The sequence below is a fragment of the Microtus pennsylvanicus genome, chromosome 8 (assembly GCF_037038515.1).
Source record: "Microtus pennsylvanicus isolate mMicPen1 chromosome 8, mMicPen1.hap1, whole genome shotgun sequence".
Taxonomy (NCBI): domain Eukaryota; kingdom Metazoa; phylum Chordata; class Mammalia; order Rodentia; family Cricetidae; genus Microtus; species Microtus pennsylvanicus.
In genome coordinates, this window is record NC_134586.1 from 92787567 (window position 1) to 92810698 (window position 23132).

Consider the following 23132-nt stretch of genomic DNA (forward strand, 5'->3'; position numbering starts at 1 on the left):
TCAGAATGGCTAAAATCAAAAACACCAATGATAGCCTATGCTGGAGAGGTTGTGGAGTAAGGGGAACACTCATCCATTGTTGGTGGGAATGCAAACTTGTGCAACCACTCTGGAAATCAGTGTGGCAGTTTTTCAGGAAACTGGGAGTCAACCTACCTCAGGATCCAGCAATACCACTCTTGGGAATATACCCAAGAGATGCCCAATCATACTACAAAAGCATTTTTTTCAACTATGTTCATAGCAGCACTATTTGTAATAGCCAGTTTTTCTGATCTTATCACAGCTAACTTTTACCTCTGGGCTTTTTCCTTTTCTTACTTCTGTGTATTTTATTTCACTCTTACTCTGTGGCTGGCTGGGTGGTTGGCCTCTGGAGTCCTCCTCTTGTTCCCTTGCTCCTTCCTTCTCATCTCCCAGATTTCTCCTCCTGTTTATTCTCTCTGCCTGCCAACCCTGCCTATCCTTTCTCCTGCCTTGCTATTAGCCATTCAGCTCTTTATTAGACCATCAGGTGTCTTAGACAGGCACTGTAACACAGCTTCACAGAGTTAAACAAATGCAACATGAATGAACGCAACACATCTTTTTATCATTATTTGCACATGTTCCATAGCATAAAAAATGTAACACATCTTAAAATAATATTTTGCAACATGCTTCTACTTCATTTCCTGTGTTTATATCTTCTTTTGCTTTACATTTGTTAACACCTGATGCTCTCCTTCATACACTCTTTTTCTTGTTCCAAATCACTCTATAGGTGCCTACACTTGTGTCCTGAAGAACCACAATGGCCCGAGCCTCCTAGGTTCCTCTTGGTCACTCCACAGTGTTTCACAGTCTGTTCAAGTAGCTCCCTCAAGTAGGATGTATATCGACCCTTCCTGTGACTGTGTGTATAATGTTTCCTCTATCTGGAATATAGTCTTTTTTCTTACTTGGAAAACTCCTGATAAACTTTCATGACTAGGCTGACTGTGCTTGCTAAGATCTCATAGAACTTGCCTCTACTGTAGCCTTCCTTTAAAATGGAGCTGTTTGCAGATAAGATGGGTTCTTTCGGCTTTGGGCTTGTGGTCCTAGGTAGGCAGGCATTTTACTATCACATATTTGAATGAATATCTTTCTGCAAAAGAACATTAGAAAGCATTTATAAGTTTTTAAAAGCTCTAGAAGACAGTAATGCAGACTTTTCAAAACTAACATTTTAATTTGCACCTTTTGACAAATTCTGTATTTGCTGTTAAGTTTTGTTGTCCCTTGGAAAATAATTTGAGAGCACAGTGGCCTAACTTTTAATATGGTAGACAAAGGCTTGACATTCTGCCTCTAGAATGACGTTCAGATTGTCATTGTAGGGCGAGTAAAGTGCCTTTTCCAACATGGATCATGATGCTCTATGCAGGGCAGTGCTCTCAACCTTCCTATCGCTGTGCCCTTTTGCTAGAGTGCCTCACATTGTGGTGACTCCAACCATAAAGTTATTTTTGTTGCTACTTCATAACTGTAATTTTGCTACTGTTATGAACTGTAATATAAATATCTGTATTTTCTAATGCTCTTTAGTGACCCCTGTGAAAGTCATTTGACTCCCAAAGGGTCACAACCCACAGATTGAGAACCACTGCTCTATAACTAGCATGAATAATTCATTGGAAGCTCATTTGGCTTGTGTTCAGTGTGCCAGTTTCACCTGCCAGAACCTAGTGAGGAGGGCCAGCAGGTCAAATGTGCTCTCACCAGAACCTAGTGAGGAGGGCCACCAGGTCAAATGTGCTCTCACCAGAACCTAGTGAGGAGGGCCACCAGGTCAAATGTGCTCTCACCAGAACCTAGTGAGGAGGGCCAGCAGGTCAAATGTGCTCTCACCAGAACCTAGTGAGGAGGGCCAGCAGGTCAAATGTGCTCTCACCAGAACCTAGTGAGGAGGGCCAGCAGGTCAAATGTGCTCTCACCAGAACCTAGTGAGGAGGGCCAGCAGGTCAAATGTGCTCTCACCAGAACCTAGTCAGGAGGCCAGCAGGTCAAATGTGCTCTCACCAGAACCTAGTGAGGAGGGCCAGCAGGTCAAATGTGCTCTCACCAGAACCTAGTGAGGAGGGCCAGCAGGTCAAATGTGCTCTCACCAGAACCTAGTGAGGAGGGCCAGCAGGTCAAATGTGCTCTCACCAGAACCTAGTCAGGAGGCCAGCAGGTCAAATGTGCTCTCACCAGAACCTAGTGAGGAGGGCCACCAGGTCAAATGTGCTCTCACCAGAACCTAGTCAGGAGGCCAGCAGGTCAAATGTGCTCTCATATCAACTTCCATTTTATAGCCACTCTTGTTATATTAAGTGAGTTTTCTGCCCCAGACATCAAAATAAAGGCTCCTCTAAAGAGCAATGATTAGGTAATATAGGGAATGCCGGGGGAAACTCCTGTTCCCCATCAAGTTGTTCCTATCTCATCAGTTTCTTCACTGTCCTCGTCCACCTATGAATGGCAGGGAAAGAATGTCACATTGTCAATAATAGGCTTGGCAGTCACATTGTTTAATACTTTTCTGGCACAAGTAATCTCAAATACTTTTAATATATTCAGTGCCATTAGTACAGTAAATTCTTTGTAAGATGCCTCCTGTTAGTGTTTCTTATTTTATTGAGATACATTTTAATATCCAAGTTAGAAAAAAGTCTCATTGCTCCATGCTATCATTTTAATGTTTATGTGTAAGTTAACATTTACAGTCTAACTCATTCATAAGGGTGAATTCAGATGAGGTTGGGGGTGTAGCTTAGTGGGCCAGTACTTGCCTATCACACACAGACACTGGTTTGATCCTGCTCCACAGCGACAGAGAATGTGAATGTCTGTGTTATCAGCAATGACATATTATGGGTGTCAGATCTTGTCACAGTCTGTTACAGTCGGCAGAATGCGTCCATTTTGAGTAGTGCACTGCCTGTAGTAGTTGACCAGTGCGTTTTACTGATTGATTATTTACTTTATTTATAGGACATCCATGTAATCTAGGATGGCCTAGGGCTCAATTATCTTCCCTGAGTCTCTCAAGTGCCATCATACCCCGCTTCAGTTTTGTTTTCTAATGAATAAACTTTACATACTTAAGTCTTTATTGTAATGCCTTAGATAGCATGATTTACTTGTTTCATCCTCTAAAATTTATTCTGAAAGCTAATTTTTCTTTTATTGAGGTGGAATTAATAGAACAGTTAGGTAGCTGCTTTAACGTAGGCAGTGTGTGCTTACTTACATACACTATGTCATACAAACCCCAGGTATAGGATAGATATAGTTTTGACTTGAAATCCTTTGGATTTCAGAGCCTTCATTTTGTTGAACAGAGCCTCTCTTCTTTATCAATAACTGTGGAGTCTTCTTTTCCCAGATATTTACTGAAAGCCTTCTCTGCTCCAGTCGCCTGGAGAATATCCACCTCGCCGGGCAGATGATGCACTGCAGCGCTTCTTCGGTTAATCTTTCAGCTGGTGCACCCCATAAGGGACGAGCCCAGTTCAGGGTCGAATACGGGAGGAGTATTGACTTGGTGTTGGCTGCCAGCAGAGAGTACTTCAACTCTTCCACCAACCTCACTGACAGCTGCATGGACTTGGCCAGGTAGGAAGTCCGTGTTCTGGGAGCGCTGTGTACACGTCCAATGCAGGTCGTCTCAGATGCAGGCTATGTACACTGCACGGGTTTCTGTTGTGTACTGCTTTACTATAGAACGTGACCAGTGAATTTTGAAGTGCCTGAATTCTTCTTGATTCCCCATAAACATTCTTTTGATTGAGTCATTTTGTTCATTATCTATAAGCCTCTATTCCTCTGAAGCTTTGTAGGTGATATTTATCTCTTTTGCATAGCATGTGCTCCAAAGTCAACTCTGGATAGAAATTTCTAGATTTAAATTCAGTTCCTTTCTTGGCCTATCATTAGTCCTTTCCTCTTAGTTGACATGAGAAACTGGTATACTTGGCTTCTGAATTTAATAGTCTTATTAAAGAATTTCATCGTTCTTGAGGGAAGATTTTATGAATTGAAATTAATATTTATAAAGTAAATTTTTATAAAACTCAGAATTCAATAAATCTTATCCCCAAACTTATGTTACTTCTGAACCTTAAATGCTTCAGGAAAGCCTTTTGTATTAGTCCCTTATTCTATTGTTACAAAAACTCTTGAGCTTTTACTCTCAAACTGTATGAAATGGGAGGTCATGGTGGAGGAAGGTACTCTATGGTAAGACAGAAAGCCAGCAGGGAGTATCCTATTTTAAGACGTCTAGGCTCTGGCTTTTAATGGTCATGTTCTGTTTAGAGCAGTGGTTCTCACCCTTCTACCACGGTGAGCCTTTAATACAGTTCATCATGAACTCCCAACCATAAAACTATTTTTATTGCTACTTCATCACTGTAATTTTTCTACTGTTATAAGTTGTAATATAAATATCTGACATGCAAGGTATCTGACCCTTCAACATGATAACGTCTTTTGACTCCCAAAGGAGTTACGACCCACAAGTTGAGAACTGCTGGTTTAGATAGTGCTTTCCTGGGGGACAAGCTGACAAGTCATAAACCCTAGAGGGACACATGCACAATCTCATGTCCAAACCAATGCAACAACTGCATGTTTCACTCTGCATAAACAGTGGCTTAGTTATGTTTCTCCTGGTGCTCCTCTGCCATCTGATCATCAGTTTGCCTCTGGTCAGCATCTTTTAGGGCACACCATGGAAGTCCTATTCTGCTGTTTTCTTGGAGTTCTACCTTTCAGACCACACTGAGCTTTTCTTTCCTCCACTCTAGAGACACATGTAACTTGCTTCCTTTTGTGATATTACTTACTTTGCAAGTACACATATAATTTTATAAAATGGAGACATTGTACATTTCTTGTTATGACTTTTTAATGTTTTATGAAGCCAGTATGTGAACTGAAGCATTGCCATGCACTTTACAACATTGTGTTAAACGATTTCACTACATTTGGGCCTGAATTTAGCTGGTTGTAGTTCTCCTCTTTGCATTGTTGGAGTGACAGTAAAGATGTTAAGATGTCTTCTGGATCCAGATGCCTGTATGTCAGCCCAGTCCCAGCCAGCCCGCAGCCTTCTGACATTGGCTTCTTTTGAAAGCAGACTTGAGAGAGCTGTTGTGATTGCGTGTCTGTGTTTGTGAAGGTGCAGTGCCTATGTGCATGTGCGGACAAAGGATGCTGTCCTTCTCTATTGAGCTCCATCTTGATCCCTCAAAGAAGAGTCTTTTTCCTGACCTTAGAGCCCACCAATTTTTGGCAGTTCATACAACAGCCAGCAGGCCCCAGTGGAGTTAATGCTGAAGTCCTCTAGTGCCTTCCTCCCACAGTACTGGGGACATTGTGTCATGTACCAATACATAGCTTTTCACATGTGTGCTGGGGTTCAAGTTCTCATGCCTGTGTTGCAAGCAGTCTCATCCAGTGAGCCATCTCCCCAGTCCCCTCCTTTTCACTGTTGTGATCTTAAGTGGGTTCCTAAGTGGTCTTGCTGTTATGTGAACAGCGAAGAGTAGTTGGTAGTCACCAGATGAACACTTACGAAGCTTCCTTTATGTTGCCAAGTGGTTCCCGTTTATTTCCCATTGCACATTATATGCTGAAGTGCCTATTCTCTAAGCATAATGTGCACCTCCTCTTGAACTTGCTTTGAAACCTGTTTCTAGCCCTAAATTTAATCGTTTGGTGGTGGTGGTATTCATCTTTTCTTGATTCTTGGGGACTTTTTGTTTTTCATAAAAAGTATTGAGTTTGGGAGATTCTCAGTCAATGAAGTAGTTGCCGCGCAAGCTTGCTGGCTTGAGTTTGGAGCCCTGGTACACATATAAAAGCAGTGTGCAGTGACGTGTGTACCTCATGCGGGGTGGAGTGTGCGGATGGACACAGGCAGACCTCTAGAGTTGGCTGGTTGGCTCTCTAGCTCTATTAGTTAGTTAAGGTTACTGAGGTAGCGAACAGCTGAGACACCAGCTGTCGCCAGCCCCTGACCCCTGTGCGTCACTGTGCACACATACAGAACTCTTTCTATAACACAAGGATATGTGGGCTTGTCTTTCTTAGTGTGACTCATTGCCCAGTTTTCTAGGTGTAATTTCTCATGTTTTCTCTTTTTTAAAGACTGTGTATGTGCATATGAATGTGAATGCTTGTGGAGGCCAGAAGTTGTGGTCAGATCCCTTAGGTCTGGAGTTACAGACAGTTGTGAGCTGCCTGACATGGGTACTGGGAAGTGAGCTTCAGTTGTCCTCAAGATCAGCAAGGGCTCTTAATCTCAGAGCCATCTCACCAGCCCTGGTTTTTTTTTTTATGCCATTCTTTGAAATACTAATTGTCATAAAATTCTCATATACTTTGATGCTTTTCAGTTAATCTTCAAGCTTATTGAACATGGTCTTAACTGTGATAGCTGTCTGGATTCATTTCCCCCTTAAATGACTGGTAGTTTCTTCAACTCTAGCAAAGGTGAAAAACAACCCTTTTCCCTTGTGGTAACTTATGTCAGAGTCATGCTCCCTCGTTTCTTTCTTCAAACTGTTACTGAACTTGACAGAGTCCTTTAAAGTAGTTAGTAAGCCTTTTTCTTTCTCTCTAGGGATCCTATTTTTATTTCAAATGCTGGAAATATCAAATAGAATAGCCTTTGAAATTCCAACTTGTGTTTGACCTAAAGCTTCTAGGCAGGTGTTTCTGGGTGATTATAAAATCCCCTTGCTGCATTGTGCCCTCACTGTATCCCTTCCTATCCCACAAGGATGCACTTTGATTTTCATCCCATGTGTATGATGTTGTGCTGGACTAATTGTGGCCTATGAGCCCTAAGGCATTTGTGTTTACCATGGTATGGAGTATAGGAAATATTTCTTTCATTCTTATTTATAAGGAATTTGTTATTCCTTGGGGAAGCAAAAGATATGTGTGCTGGAAGTTTCATGTCAGTTTGCCTGAAGCTAGAGTCACTGGACCAAAGGGAACTTCAGTTGAGAAAATACAGCCTCCATAAGATCTGAATGTAGGCAAGCTTGTAGGACATTTTCTTAATTAGTGATTGATGGGCCCAGTATGCATGTATGTATTTATGTGTATGCACAAATATATACAGATACAACCTGATGAGTACATTTTTATTTGTGCATATATAGTTATATATGGTTTCAAGGGTGATCACTATGTAGCAGACAACTAAGCAGCGACAGTCAATGAGTCCTGGTGCTTTTGCCCTTCATTGCTAACATTTCATTCATGTCCATACTCTTGTTCTGCTCTTATTTATGCAGCTCTTAGTAAGAGAGACTGTTTCACAGCAGACCTTCTGGTTTTCTACCTCTTACAGCTGTTCTTTTCCCTCCTCTGTGATGTTCCCTGAGCCATAGATCAGGAGCTGTGATGTAGGAGTGTTTGTTGGGACTGGGCTCTTCATGATTTATTTTGTTCAGTTGTGGTTTTATGTGCTGATTTCCATTTGCTATAAAGAGGATGGTCTTTGGTGGTAGCTGCACTTTGCTGTGGATAAGATTTAGAATGTAGTAAGGAATATTAACAGTCTAGCAGAGGGTGGTAGTCGATTTCTACGGTCATCGACCTCCTTAGGCTAGAGAAGCTGGCCTGGATCAGCACCAGTCACAGAATTGTTTGTTGCCACCAGCATATGGGTACCACTTCTTGCACCTTAATGTGTTTCTTGTCATGGATCATAGGTGTTGCATCTAGGTAGGATTGTTTACCTGCATCCCTTCCTTGGCAGCTTGTGTAGTATTTTCTGGAAGCACAGAAGTAGACCCTAGAAAACAGGCTCTCAGGTCATTGGTTGCCTCTCAGGTATTAAAGGTGACTTCCCTCTCACCCCTATTGCTGAAGACACCACACAAGAAGGACACATGGCTCAAATGAATTGAGGTGGATATGCCCTTTATTATTTGTAGAATTTTGCCTACTTTGCAACTTTTTTTCTGAAACAAAGAAAATGCAGCAATCTAGTAATAGGGATGTATAAGCCTTTCTGTTGAGTAAATTTCCTCCCTAGAATTCGTGGGTTCGAGGGTAAGTGCATGTAAAGTGTTGTACAAATCAGAGTTTATAGTCCTTACGTTAGAATTAGCAGAACTTGTGAGTGCTCACAGACGGAAATCTTCCAACTGTGCACGATCAAGTTCTGCCTCTCGCCATTGAGTCATACTTACCCTTGAGTGACGGCAGTGCCCTCCTGGTGCCTCAATTTTTTTAAATGTGCTGTCGCTGTCAGCATATAATAGCCCTTTCGGCTAAATGGTCTTACTTAGGCACCTTTCCAAAATAAGTTTATGCATTAGAGAAAACTTCTTAAAAGTGAATTTTTTTTTATGAATTAAAAAAGAAAAACATTGAAAGTATTCTACATGATCAGATGTTAAATGAGAAGGACAGGTCATCCAGCGCCACACAGAAAGGTGCTGTCTCAAAGCAAAGAAAGCAAATGTCACTCACCTGTTGATTACCAATCACATTCTCTCTTTTGACAGTGCTGTATTACCAACCGATTCTTCTCTTCTGTTAAAGCTCTTTGATTGTATAGGACTGTTTTAGCTATTCTGGATTTTTCATTTTCCCATATAAAGTTGAATATTATCCTTTCAAGGTTTATAAAGAACTCCATTGGAATTTTTATGGAATTGTTTTGGGGATTGCATTGAATCTGTAGATTCCTTTAGGTAGGATGGCCATTTTTACTGTTGTAATCCTACCAATCCATGAGTGTGGGAGATCTTTCCATTATTTGATAACGTTTTCAATTTCTTTCTTAAAAGGCTTGAAGCTGGCCAGATGGTGGTATCCCATACCTTTACTTCCAGGATTGTTATACAGAGAAACCCTATCTTGAAACACACACACACACACACACACACACACACACACACACACACACAAGGCATACAGTCATACAGTTTTGGAGCAATTCTTTCACTTGCTTGATTAAAGTTACTCCAAGATATTTTATGTTTTTTGTGGCTGCTGTGAAGGGTATTGTTTCCCCAATTTCTTTTTCAGCTTGTTTGTCATTTGTGTATAGGAGGGCTACTGATTTTTTTGTGTGTGTGTGTGAGTTAATTTTGTGTCTAGCCACTTCACTGAAGGTTTTTTTTTTTATCAGCTGTAGGAATTCCCTGGTAGAATTTTTTGGGGTCATTTATTTATACTATCATATCATCTGCTAATTATGATACTTTGACTTCTTCCTTTCCAGTTTATATCTCCTTGATCTCCTTCCATTGTCTTTTTCTTTCATCTAGAACTTCAGGTCCTATATTGAATCAATATGGAGAAAATGGACAACCTTTTAGCAGTCTGACAGGTGTTAGAGAAATATGTGTTCGAGCACTTCTTGCTCAGTATAGAAAAGTAACTGGGTGAATTTATGCTGCTGGTTTTCAAAATCTATGTGATTTATTTTAGGTGCTGCTTGCAGCTCATAACAGACAGGCCAGCTGCCATTCAAGAGGAACTAGACCTCATCGAAGCTCTGGGGTATCTTGAAGAATTTGGGGTAAAGATCCTGCCTTTGCAAGGTGCGTCTTCTGCTTGGTATTGCATTGCTAACTTATTTTGTACCAATTAAGTATTGTTCCTTTTATTTTTTTCAATGAAAGTAACTTTGATAATCTGAATATATTATTAATATATAATATTGTCTTTTTTAATTTTTGCAATGAAATCTCAAGTTAAAACATTTTGCAGTGAATTAAAAAAATCTTGTTTATAACCTTTAAAGATGTAATAGTAGTGACAGAGCAACTGAACAGTGAGGCCATTGGATCAAAGCAAACATAGGTACTTCTTATTTTTATGAATGACAGTTGTAGATTTACTTCAGTTTTGGCATATAGCTTATTCCTGTATTTTACTTTCATAAATTATTAACTAGGTGATAACCTCCCAATCTTGACTTAAAAGTAATGGGAGACAATTCTTTCTTAGAACTTAATTGCCAATGATGTTTTCATTTTGCTCAGGTTCTTTTGTCTAAGTTTAACAGGTATGTTGGAGTCATCTGGACAGACGTCACACAGCTTGTCCTAAACTGTAAGGATGATACATTGTAACATTCCAGGCCTTAGCTGATCATAGCTGACCATAGACTATTTAAATCCATATCTGGTCCCTGAATGAAAAGGTAGAAGTATACTTGGCTGGCTGCTATAGTCTACCATTCCTAACTCTAGAACTGGCTGGAACTAGTGACGAGGAAATATAACAGTTCATTGTAGCACAAAATTGCTGTCTCCTACCCAGTCCCACAGCCATTCAATCCCAAAGAAACACACAGAGGCTTATATTAATTATAAACTGGTTGGCTAATTGCTCAGGCTTATTGCTAACTAGCTCTTATGACTTAAGTTCACCCATAATTTTTGTCTATTTATCCACATGGCTTGGTACCTTTTGTCAGTAAGGCATTCTCATTTTGTTCTTCTGCCTCTGGCTGGACTGACTCTGCCTTTCCTCTTCCCAGAATGCTCTTAGTCTAGTCACCCTGTCTATCTTTTCTGCCTGACTACTGGCCAATCATTGTTTTATTAAATTAATATGAGTGACAAATCTTTACATTGTACAAGAGCATTATCCCACAGCAGTTTATTTCATCTTTTTCTTTTTTGTAAGTTTTCACCATAGTTGTGCTCTTTCATTTAAAAAAAATACTATTGCATCAGAAGCCTCAGTTCCTCCAGGTGCCAGTGGCTGTGTTCCTTAGTCCCCTGCAGTGTCAGCAATGACTGGGACTGAGGAAGAGCCAGTAGTTGCCATGTCACAGTCTTAAATTTTATATGGATTTTCTTTATGGTTTTACTCAAAGTTTCACTTCTCAGTAAACGCTACTGTGCTGAAAAGACATAGACTATTATTACTCTGAATATCATTGTTGGACCTAATTATTATACAGGCGTAAGTAAGCACACTGAGTATATATGGAAGGTGATGGTTAGATTGTTAGGTCATAGACAATCTATTCAGATGCACCATTAATGCAACTTTTGAACTCAAAACTTTTTAAATATTATGAAAATTAATCAAAGTTGCTAAAAACCATTTTAGCTTATTTTAAAATGTTTGATTATTAACTATTTTCCCTCCATAATATATTTGTTAATTTTAGCAGAGGAAGATTCTAGAACATAATAAGTTTTTTTCTCCTTTATGTTTCATTAGGATAAATATTGCAGCATTGGTATGTGTGTGTACATGTGTCTGCATGTGTGTGTACATGTGTCTGCATGTGTGTGTGCACATTCAGCTGTGTATGTATTTTTGCTACTTAAATAATCTGAGCTGAGTGATGTATAAAAAAACTGTTCTGCATGCTGTGATCCTTTAGAATGCTAAGTGAGTTCTGAGCTCTTGTGGTGGTCAGTTAGATGTGATTTTGATGATACACAACCAAGACTGTTAAGACTATACCTTCTGGGAAGTTTCTGAGTGAGGAGTCGCTGGTGTAATACTGGGGTTTAGTCACCCTAAGATGGCCAGTAAAAGGAACTGTTGTATTGTTGTACCAGCAGTTCAAAGAGGAGTTAAAAAGTGTTGACTTGTATGTGCTAATTACAATCACTTAGACTCTTGCTGTCCAATTGAATATACTTATCTATTATTAGTAACCATTGCTCAGGATGAATGGATAAAACAAGTGTTTCATTGAATGGAAAAATGGGGTTGATAAGGATCTAGCACTACAGTTTCCTACCCTGGTTGTGGTTAGGAGGAGGATGATAATAGTAGGGAAGTCAGCCCCTGAAAGCTAGAACTTTTATTAGAAGCACGCAAGGCATATGGCATATAAGGCCCAGCCTCTTTTTTTTTTGTGTTTAGAAGTATTATATCCATAACAGGCTTTGATTTAAACATCTATTTAGAATTTAAAAAAGTGGCTGTTTCATAGTCATTGTGTTATTGAATCTGGAGGAAAACATGTAAAATGACAGCAGATACTGGGGGGAAAGCCCACACTTTAAAAAATCAAGTTATAGAGACGTTGTATACAGTCCTTTAAAACCTTGACCTCCCTGTGTTATAAAGGCTAATGGAAACAACCAGCAGCTCACAGGCTGGGTTGCGTGACTGGAGCTGCCCACTGTGATCAGCTCTGCATGCCTTGAGACAGCATTCCCATGCAGAGGAACATCAGTGGGGAGTCCAGTGATGTGGCCTTTACTCACACATGGCATATAGCTTTTCCATTCTCGTTCACTGTCCAAAGAAGTTACAGTGTAGATGGAGTGGCAGATTGCGTTCCCACCCGGCTCCTGCATGGCTAGCTTTACACCTAAATAACAACATACAAATTGTATTCTTTTGAACACTGCCAGGCCCCTTATATCTAGCCTCTTCTTGGCTAACTCTCATATCTTGCTTAACCCATTTCTATTAATGTGTGTAGCACCACAAGGTGGTGGCTTACTGGGAAAGATTCTAGCCTACATCTGTCTCAGGTTGAAGAATCATGGCGACTGCCTGAATCTGCTTCTTTCTCCCAGCAACCTGTTCTGTTTACTCCACCTACCTAATTTTCTGTCCTATCAAAGGGCCAAGGCAGTTTCTTTATTAACCAATGAAAGTAATACATAGACAGATGACCCTCCTCCATCATTACAGCATGAGTTTAGCAAGGTCAGCAAGGTGGACATTTGGGATATAAAACTGGGGTGGATACAAGTGTTCATCCGCGAACATCCTGCACTTCAGGATGCGCATATACTGGAACACTGAGGTATAAAGGGCATGTGCTTTGCAATTTTTCCTCAAATGGTTAACAAAAGTATTGGTCTGTGTGTGTGAATATGCATATAGAGGAAGACAGGAGTGAGTGTATGCGTGTATGATTGTGTATATATGTATAAGATTAAAAGGAGTTAAGAGCTGATGAATCCAATTAATACAGTATTACAATGTAGATATTTTTGCAACTTGCAACCTTTCTGTAAGTTCCAAATTCAATTGCAATAAAAAAATGTAGAAAATAACAGACTAATTCCAATGAAAAACCACATTATCTTCATTTCAATAAGATTTATGTACTCTCAGCCAACTACATATGAGACATTTCCAAAGAACAGGCTATGTAAGGATTTACTAGGGATTTAGTAATAAAGATGAAAGCCACAGGCAAAATTTGGAGACTTGGGTTGAATTCAGGATCCACCTCTTTTCGGTGGGTCTTTGTTAAAGTATCTTAAGCTCTCTATACCCCAGTTTTTTTCCCTTTGGGAAAATAACCTGTTTATTATGTGGGCGTTGTGTGGTTGTTATACATAAGTCAGTTCTGGAGACACAATTCATCTCCATTTTATGTTAGCTGCTGATGCAGTTGCCATGGTTACTCCAAGTCAGCTGCCTAGGCAATACCATCTTCTTTGCCCTTGCTACTCTGAGTAAGAATTACTTACCCTTAGAGCTCACTTGATGTCCTTTGGCATTTTCCCTTTAAATATTCTTTGCTCTATGATATGAACTGGTTAATTAGGCATTTCATTTTCTTGAGTGCTAGTTTAAGTGAGAGGACTGGGCTTAGCCATAGGAGATGTGAAACTTGTTGCCCTCCATCCTGGGGTGAGGTTGCCTTAGACAAACTTAGTTGTACTTCCCTGTAAACCCAGTACTCAGGAGGCAGGCAGGAGGATTTCTGCACAACCAGGCTCTCTCTTTCTCTCTCTCTCTCTCTCTCTCTCTCTCTCTCTCTCTCTCTCTCTCTCTCTCTCTCTCTCTCTCTCTGTGTGTGTGTGTTTGTGTGTACTCATACACACTAAAGTATATTTTGAACTTGGGCATGGGGAGATGAGTCTTTATTGTATAGTCCATGTTGGACTCAAATGTGTGATCATCCTGCCTTAGCCTCAGCACTGTTGAATTACAGGGGTATGTCACTGCAGCCACTCTGAGATCAGTAATTACATTTTGGTTCCCTAATGCTTGAACTTTTGTGGCACCCCTTCTTGTGTTCATGAAGTTCTTCACTGTTTGTTTTTAGTGCGCTTGTGTTCTGATCGGATCAGCCTCATCAAGGAGTGTGTTTTGCAGTCTCCCACATGCTACAAACAGTCAGCCAAGCTGCTAGGCCTTGCTGAGTTGCTGAGGGTTGCAGGTAAGTCTCTGAGTGCTAAACTCCTGTCCCATTTATCACATCAGTCTATATGAGCATCAGGATTTGCTCAGTTGCTCAGAAGAACGTTTTTTTTTTTTCTTTTTAAAGCAAGGAACAATATTTTCTAGAAATCTTGGCCTGTTATTTAAGTGTGTGTTCACTGAAGTTTTGGGAAAATCAGATGTCCTTGAGTGAAAAGGGCTTAATCAGGGTGTACAGTTGTGAAGTCAGCAGAAGTTCTTGTTATCATTCAAAGGAGACTGCTGTGTGAAGCACCCACTGTACCAGCACACTCACGAGCCAGACTGAGTCTGATAGTTCTGATAAACTCGGTAGAAAGTTTTGTGCACTTACTATTTGGCAAAGTTATCATACATTTTAGCTCATTCAGTTTTTTGCGAAATTGTTACAGTGTTGGTTAGTTTCCCATTTTATAATAGAAATTCAGAAGTTAAGCGTGCTGCTCACCAGGATGAAGTAGGAGCCTGACTTTCAAGGAAAATCTCTGACTCTGCATTTTATGCTCCATTAACTATAGTGCTCCTACCTACCAGAATATTTTAGTGCTAGTTTCATATTTTTTTGAAATATATTCACATATATACACATACATATACATGTATATATGTGTGTGTGAATATATATACATACATATATGTATATTTATATTCCTATAAGAATAATTGTTGAGTATTTTGTTCTTTAATAGTGGTTTGAGTTTGTCGTAGTCTAAACCATGAAACAGACTCAAAAGTAAAGAAAATTTGTTTTTATTTTTAGCCTTTATAAATTCAATATATTTAGTAGACACATAGGTTAATATTTCGAAGTACTAATAAGTAGAACTCTTATTAAGGTCTTTCTTCTAATAAATATGTATCACTTCTCAGCTTGGAGCACAACGCTGACATCTGCTACACACTCGGAAAGGTCTTGGGACCTGGCTTCTCTGTGAGGCATATTGGGCTCCCTGGGAGAACATTGAATGTAGACTCAGAAAAATTGTTTGATCCTGATTGTGTGTGTGTGTGTGCATGAGCGCATGTGCGTGTGTGCTATAAGTTTGCAAGCTTTATTTGTCCAGAGCGCATATCTAGGAAACAGGAAAGCTGTCCCTTTTGGTTACCCATAGTCTAGTAATAAGAGAACCAACTGAGTGCATACATAGAAAAGCTCTTCCAACATGAAGGGTAGATTTCATGAGGGCCTAGCTCTTACAGATGTGCTGTTTGTCACCTCTGCACCTGTTAGAATAGTGTCTTGCTTTGATTGTGACATATAATGAATGAACCAGCCAGCCTTCAAACAGTTCTACGAGGAGAGCATTCCTCCTGAGGATAGTGTAGAAGCGTGTGGAGATGCATGGTACTTGGATCTATTTTCCTTATTGCAGCTAATTTAGTTCTAAAACTTCAGATCATCTCAGATTGGCCACACTTCACTTCCCAAATGCTAACATGCTGTGTCTTGTATGATATTCCAACTTGGAGCAGTATCGTTGAAACATAAGGCTAAAGTATAAAAATTGTTCAACAAATTGATCTTGTGAGCTGTGTGCATTTACAGAAAAGTCTCTATCATGTACAGAGTTAGTGTCTTTTCTGCCTTAACCCCGCACCTGCTCCAGAGACTGCAGCTTTTACAGTTTGAAGTGTGATTTTAGAACTACAGTGACATTTCCCTTTCCCAGCTTCACAGGCCAAAGGCTCGTTATTACTATGCTCACTAAATCCAGACCTTTTACCTTTTCTTTAAAGCTTGCCCTTGATGGCTTCATTTTGTTTCTGGCATACTCAAATGGCAACCATTTTCATTTTGGCACTTTAGGACATCACTAAGTAACTGACGAGTACTTGAACACTGTATTGTTACAGTGGGACTGATAACCAGAATGGTGCAGAGTGACTGGAGACTGTAGTGATGAGGCAAGCAGGCCTGCTTTTTGTCCTGCCCTGCTCCTGCACAGCTAGCTTAGCCCTGGAATAATTACACGGAACTGTATTCATTTAAACACCGCCTGGCCCATTAGTTCTAGCCTCTTATCGGCTAACTCTCACATCTTGCTTAACTCATATTTAGTAATCTGTGTAGCACCATGAGGTGGTGGCTTACCAGGAAAGATCCTAACCTGCGTCCATCTCGGGTTGGAGAATCATGGCATCTGCCTCACTGCCTTCTTCCTCCCAGGATTCTGTTCTGTCTTCCCCTCCTACCTATGTTTTGACCTATCAGGCCAAGCAATTTTCTTTATTAATTAGCCAATGAAAGCAACAGATAGATAGAAGACCCACCTACATCAGGAGACCAGCTTACATAGACGTGTCTTATTGTACAGTGGATACAGGGATGACTCGTGTCTTGAGTACAGACATGGAGCAGTGCTCAATTCCATCATGTTACTCAAAACATGCAGAAATAAACTGTGGGAACAGGAGAGTCATCATATATAACCAAGACTCATTGTTGGTGGAGGGGAGTTTGGCCCCTTACTTGAAGGGAACATATAGCTATTAGCAGACATATTTTGTGTTGTACTTCAGTACTCAAAGCTGTTTTTTATGGAACCATTAATGTTCTTCAGACAATCCATGGAAGGAATAGTCTTGGTTTGTAGCCCAATTTTGCTTCTCATCTAGTCTGTAGCCTCCTGAGGTCAGAATGACACACATGAGCACCACAGCCATGAATGGTTTCTTTCATCGTTCTCCATGAGCCCCCACACTCCTGGCTCTTGTCTCTGAGAATATACTTGCTTAATAACATTTTCTAGGACTGCTCTTAACCATATTGAGTTTTGGATTACCTGATCAACTTTTAACTTTCAACTAAGTAACTTTGGACTTCATGATTGCTATTTGGCCATTCTTCACGTAAAATTTACGAACAATAATGATTTCAATTTTATTCTTTAATATTTCATACAGCTTCATTCTTTAATATCTATCTCTAATCCTTGTTACTGTGTGCCTATGTGTACATAGGCAGAGAGGTGAATCTCATTTTGAAAGTGACGACATAGGATTAGAGAAATCAGTTTGTTTTTTAGCCAGGCAATTGCCTTTCTACCTTCTGCTTTTATCTGTGTGTATACTCTTTCTGATGTTGTGTGATGGCTCTCAGTGGCCTCTGTGTACTTCATCTCCTTCATAACACTTTTATAAGTGTACGACTCTTTGTGCAGAAATCATCAGATATGGGGTTTATTGATCTTAATAAGAGAAAATAATGTGTAAAGGTATTGACACATGTAAATAAATATTCATTTTTCCTGGGAAGGCTGAGACAGGAAGGTTGCAATTTGGAGCTCAATTTATATTGCTTATTGAGACCCTGTCCATTTAAAAACATGTATAAAAAGAGAAGTAATAGGTGAAATCCCTTGTTTTATTATTCCTGCTCCTACCAGAGAAGTAAAGCAAATATAGCATGAGAGACAGCTGTACAAAATTGGCTTCTGCTACCATGAGGTGGGTTGGTTGAGTCTGAAATTCCTGTGGCTGGGTGAGAAGATTAAGACCTGGTCTAGTTCCACAGGTATGGCCTAAGACTGCTCTGCATAGGAGCCTTTTACCCTCACCCACCCCCATCCCTTTCATCTGTTAATCTTTTTCTGTGACTCTGTCTGCCTCCCAAGATTACCCAGGATTAACCTTTTCACTTAGCTGCTAGGGGCTTGCACATTGTCTTCAACAATGAGTTTAGTATTTAGAGCCTAGCCAAGACACATGAGAAAAAATGCACTTGACTCTTTCACTATTGTGTATAGTGTGCACAAATGCAAGCATTTCAAGAGTATTAGGTAGGGAATGTGTTTACATTAAACATGGTATGTGCATTTCCTCATGTGTGTATATATGGTTAGTCACGAGTAAGTCTCTGAAAATCGAGAAGTAAAGGAGTATATGACAGTTTAACAGAGAATGTCTGGGCAGGCTTCCTTCAAGAGGAAGGTGAGGGAGGGTCTTCCTTTGTGTCTGTGGGTGTGCTGTGTTCAAGAGGCTGTCTTGTGGTTTGTTTCTTGCTGGGGCACCCCACGCATGTAGGAAGTGTGCATGTTGTTCACCTTCTGTACATTTTCTTTTAGTTAAGTTGTCTTTTCACAGGAAGTATTCTCAAATAAGAATTATTAAATTAGAGGGAAGATTGTTTTTCATTTTCTAAGTGAAAAATAGAGCATGCTGTGAACCATATGGATGTAAGTTTGAGTTAGTTTATATTTTATTTAAAGTGAACTGTGTATCATTACTTGTTGATCTATGCATTCTTTCATGCTGCTACCTTTTAAGGACAGCTAAGACAAAAATGTCATGGCTTACCTAGAGTTGGGGGCGGTGGTGAAGTTACATTATAACAGTGCCTTTGACATCTATAAGTAGCGTAATACTTTTTTATTCAATGAAATTTATAATCTAGGTTTTCATAATGACCTTGGCTTGGACCGTGCTAACTTCCTGGTTATCGTTATAGTGGCAGTGTATACTCAGTTGAATTGAGCATATGATTTTTAAAACAATAGAATTATTTATTAGTATATTAGAAAAAAATTTCCTTGCCATTCTTGACATACTTATGTCTGCGTTGCTGAGATATGTGCATGCTGTTTTAAAAAGGTCTTAATATTTGATAAAATGTTGAGGGAGACTATTTCTAATAATTTATATTTCAGTTTGCTACACTGAGGTCTTTGTAGTAGGAAACTTAAAGGGCTTATTAAAAGCTAAGCGGAGATGCATTAAAATTGTAATCAGTTAATTTAGCAGATAGCCTCATGAATCAGGTAGAATCAAACCTGGATTGGTTCAGAGTCCTGTAGACTAAAATAGGAAAACTTTTAAGGTGTTTAAGAAAAAAGCAAATATATATTTATATATGTATATATATTGAAGTGGAAACCTCCTACTTAGAGGGTAACTGGAAGCTCTGATTCCTGGCCTTGATTAGTAGAGCCCTGAAATGAAGTCTCAACTCTGAGGCTATCTACATATTAGGTATGGCCACCTGTCCCCAAACCAAAAGAAGTAAAGGTGAAAAGTTGGAAAAGCATCTTATTCACTGTATCTTAATTGGTCTTATAAAGAGGACTAATGATGCTCCTTCAGTCTTCCAGGGAAACATCCAGAGCTCCTAGATTATACAGGGAAGGGAGCAGAGTCGGGCTCTGGCCTGTTGGTCATTATCTTATGACTGATCCAGGAGGCCTTGTTTTAGTGCCACAATCACAGCTGCTTGGGGATGGAAGCTACTCCTGCCGGCTGTTTATCCATTAGACCCCTTGTTTCTGGAGCCTGAGGTGACTGAAGGACAAAATGACTTGGAGTGAAAGAGATGGATGTAGTGGAGACAGAGAGGCCAGCGTTTATTGAGCTTTCAGGCACTTACTGGACATTTGCGGGCCCAGGAAAGAGTCAATGCTTTGACAAAAACCCGCCCCTAAGTCCTTGTGAGTATTACTGAATAGGTAGTGGTCTCTGATGTTCTCAGCTAAAGTTTTTCATTGTCTGAGCACTTTGTACTCAGATGTTTATGTCTCAGGCATTCCTTTCAAATACAAGAAATGTATCACACATTTTTATAAAGATGAATTCAAAACAAAATCCCTCCACTATAGTCTCTATAATCATTGGGTGCTGGGTCCCTTCTGACATTAAATGTTCAACGCTGAAAATGAGGTCTTCTTATTAAAAGTCTGTGTTCATACTGTCCCACAGTTCTTCAAAGTTTATATCAGCGAATTCAGGTAGGTGCAAGATAGGAAATGGGTGACCATTGAGCACAAAGTAAAGAACTAAGATGTCAAGTTCATAGTGAACACAGTGGTTCTCATGACCATACGGTCTTGAGGAAAGTGTTCTGAGAGGGTGCTGTGCACTCAGGATGATGAGCACTCAGTGTTCTGGTGCCCAGGCTGACTGTGTTCTAGTAACAGCTCTCAGGTAATGGAGGGCTGCCAGACATGTCTGTTTCTATAGAAGCCATCTTAAACATCGGAGACCATACACAGCTCAGTAGGGAATTGAAATCCTTAAACTCTGATGGATATGTGTTGTTCCACAATAGCTAGCTGTGTTCAGGGTTCTGTGCATTCAGACATCTTCAAAGAGTATGTTGCAGTAGCAATTCAGTCTTACTGTTGTACCAATTTATTGAAACACAAGGAATACTTTTAAATACTTTGTTCAGTAACCATGTATTCATTAAGTCAAAGAATACCTTGAAAGCCACACACATTTCTGAGGTAGTAACTATAGTAGTTGGGCATACAAACTTTGTTTAGCATTTTCTGATTTTTGAGAAGCCCAATAGTCTCAATTACCTTGGCAATTTTAACTGAATGGTTCTATTGTATCTCTGTGGCATATTACTGCTTCCCATTAGTTGGGTTTCTGTTGGCTCTCTAGGAAGTCAAGGTGCTGGAGTTTTCTCCTGCTGTTGGCTTCTCAATGACAGTCAGAAGTGCAAATACTAGTGTGTTCTTTGTGTGTGTGTGCACATGTGTGTGTGTGTGCATGGCTAAGTGTCTTGTGTGTGAGAGTATGTGTACGAATGTCTCTCTCTCTCTCTCTCTCTCTCTCTCTCTCTCGTGTGTGTGTGTGTGTGTGTGTGTGTGTGTGTGTGTGTGTGTGTGTAAGATTATCAAGAACACCCATCAAGGGTAAGAGAGGATTCCACTTTCTGAACCTAACAGGATATGGTTCTTTTTTAAGAGTCCAAAATGGTCAAATATTAGCAGAAGAGAAATGAACATGCGAGATGAGGCAGTACAGTATACCCATAGTGGGGATTCTGGCTTACCTAGTTGGTGAGGACTTTGCTAAGACTGAAGTGTGGAGGGCAGTCACAGAGTTGAGGTTTAGCTATGCTTACAGATTGTTCAAAGATTTAATTGGTGGTGGTGGTCTGGTTTAGAGACAAGTCAGCAGTTCTCCATCAATTTGGACAGTCTTTGTTTGGGTTTTACATTTTATTTATTGTGTGTGGCATGAGAGCAGAGGTCAAATACAACTTGGATGAGCTAATTTCCTTTATCATATGGGCCTGGTGATTGACCTGAGGTCATAAGGGCGCATTTAATAACCTGTTTTTGAAATATAGACTTTTTCCTTAGTAAAGGAAAATTCAAGTCCTTTGTAGGACTGTAGACTATCCTTTATATGTGTGTGTGTGCATGTGTGTGTGTGTGTGTGTGTGTGTGAGAGAGAGAGAGAGAGAGAGAGAGAGAGATTTGGATATCTTATGAACTAATATTAATCAATGATCTCTTCAGAGACTGAGGAGGACTTCCATGCACAATAAGTAGATAAGAAGGTAAAAACTATGATAACCTTTATCCTCCAATCACTAAAAATCAATTTAATCCTTTTTACTTGTTCATTTGATACACACTGTTACTTAACTTGATCAGTTGGGGCTGATCTAATCATGTCATCTGCATCTGTGTACAGGGGAAGACCCAGAAGAAAGGCGTGGCCAGGTTCTGATCCTGTTAGTTGAACAAGCACTGCATGTCCAGGACTACAAATCAGCCAGTATGTACTGTCAGGATCTGATGGCCGCAGGTGAGTAGACAGCTTTGTGCTTTGCTTGCATCCTCTCTACATGATGAATAATGGAAATGGGTTCTTCTGAAATCTGTCAGCCTGCTTTGTAAGCCAGGCATGTGTTTGTTTGATTTTGTTATGCCCAGATCACAGTGTCCCCCCAAAATCAACTAGGAGACCAAGTCCTATATGTAATCGCGAAGAACCTTTATTCTTACATAAGTTTTTAAGCTCAGGCTCTCCAAGTTTTCAGTATATTGGAAGTGATTGGAGAGCCCCTAACGCAGTTGGGGTTGGGTTTTATAATAGCAAGGGTAGTGGTGAAGGATTTCTATGGTTCATGATTCCCGATTTGTAGATAAAGGCTGCTCGTTTGTTTCCCAGCTGCCCAGACCCAAATAATCACACAGAAACTGTATTAATTCCAACACTGTTTGGCCAATAGCTTAGGTAATTTTTAGCTAACTCTTACATCTTAAATTAACCCATTTGTATTAATCTGTGTATTGCCATGAGGCTGTCGCTGTAAATATCTTGCTGGTGGCTGGAATGTTTCTTCTTTGGCAACTATATGGTGTCTCCTTGATTCTGCCTACTTCATCTTTATATCTCTCTTCTCTATATCTTTTTTTTTTTTGATTTTCAAGGCAGGGTTTCTCTGAAGTTTTTGGTGCCTGTCCTGGAACTAGCTCTTGTAGACCAGGCTGACCTCGAACTCACAGAGATCCGCCTGCCTCTGCCTCCCGAGTGCTGGGATTAAAGGCATGCACCACAACTGCCCGGCTCCTCTCTATATCTTTATATCTCTGTTTGGGCTCCCCACCTGGCTTTGCTCTGCTAAGCGATTGCTCAAAACAGCTTCTTTAATAGCCAATGATAATAAAACATATTCACAGCGTACAGAAGGGAATCCTACATCATTTCCTCTTTTCTGTCTAAAAAAAGAAAGGTTTTAACTTTAACATAGTAACATTACATATACAAAACAGGTATCAAGCAAGAATTACAGTTGCAATATTTATGTATGCTTTATCTTTATTATAACTAAGGAAAACTATAACTATCTATTCTTCAACTCCATCAAAGACCCCAGAAAGATATAATATTACCTAAGTTAACAGGAAGTGCATTGTAAGCAACTTCCAAAACTCTAGAATTGACACAGACATCTCACTGCCTGGACAGTTACTCAAAGTTCTTCTCTAACAATGGGGCATTCATCTTCAGCCTACAGGCCCATAGTATCTGGCAGACTTTTCCATGAATCAGGAAATTTGAAAGACAGTTTTACTTCTATTGGCAGTTTGTTAGTCACTTCTTTATCATGCAGAATGTCTGGCAGACTCTTTTATGAAGCAGGAAACCTGAAGGACCATCTCACTTTTAGGCAAGTTCAACAGTCATTTTTCTGCATGTCCAGTTCATACAGCATACCATCAAGCATTCTA

General features: G+C 39.9%; 1 protein-coding gene across 1 annotated transcript in view; it reads left to right on the forward strand.

The window, feature by feature from the left end:
• The window catches only part of Nbas (NBAS subunit of NRZ tethering complex), a 327757-nt gene that overhangs the window by 159308 nt on the left and 145317 nt on the right, over nt 1-23132 (forward strand). The window contains exons 30-33 of the mRNA XM_075984028.1: nt 3392-3621; nt 9469-9581; nt 14033-14146; nt 21589-21702. Coding sequence (XP_075840143.1) covers nt 3392-3621; nt 9469-9581; nt 14033-14146; nt 21589-21702 — 571 coding nt within the window. The remainder of the gene's footprint in view (nt 1-3391; nt 3622-9468; nt 9582-14032; nt 14147-21588; nt 21703-23132) is intronic.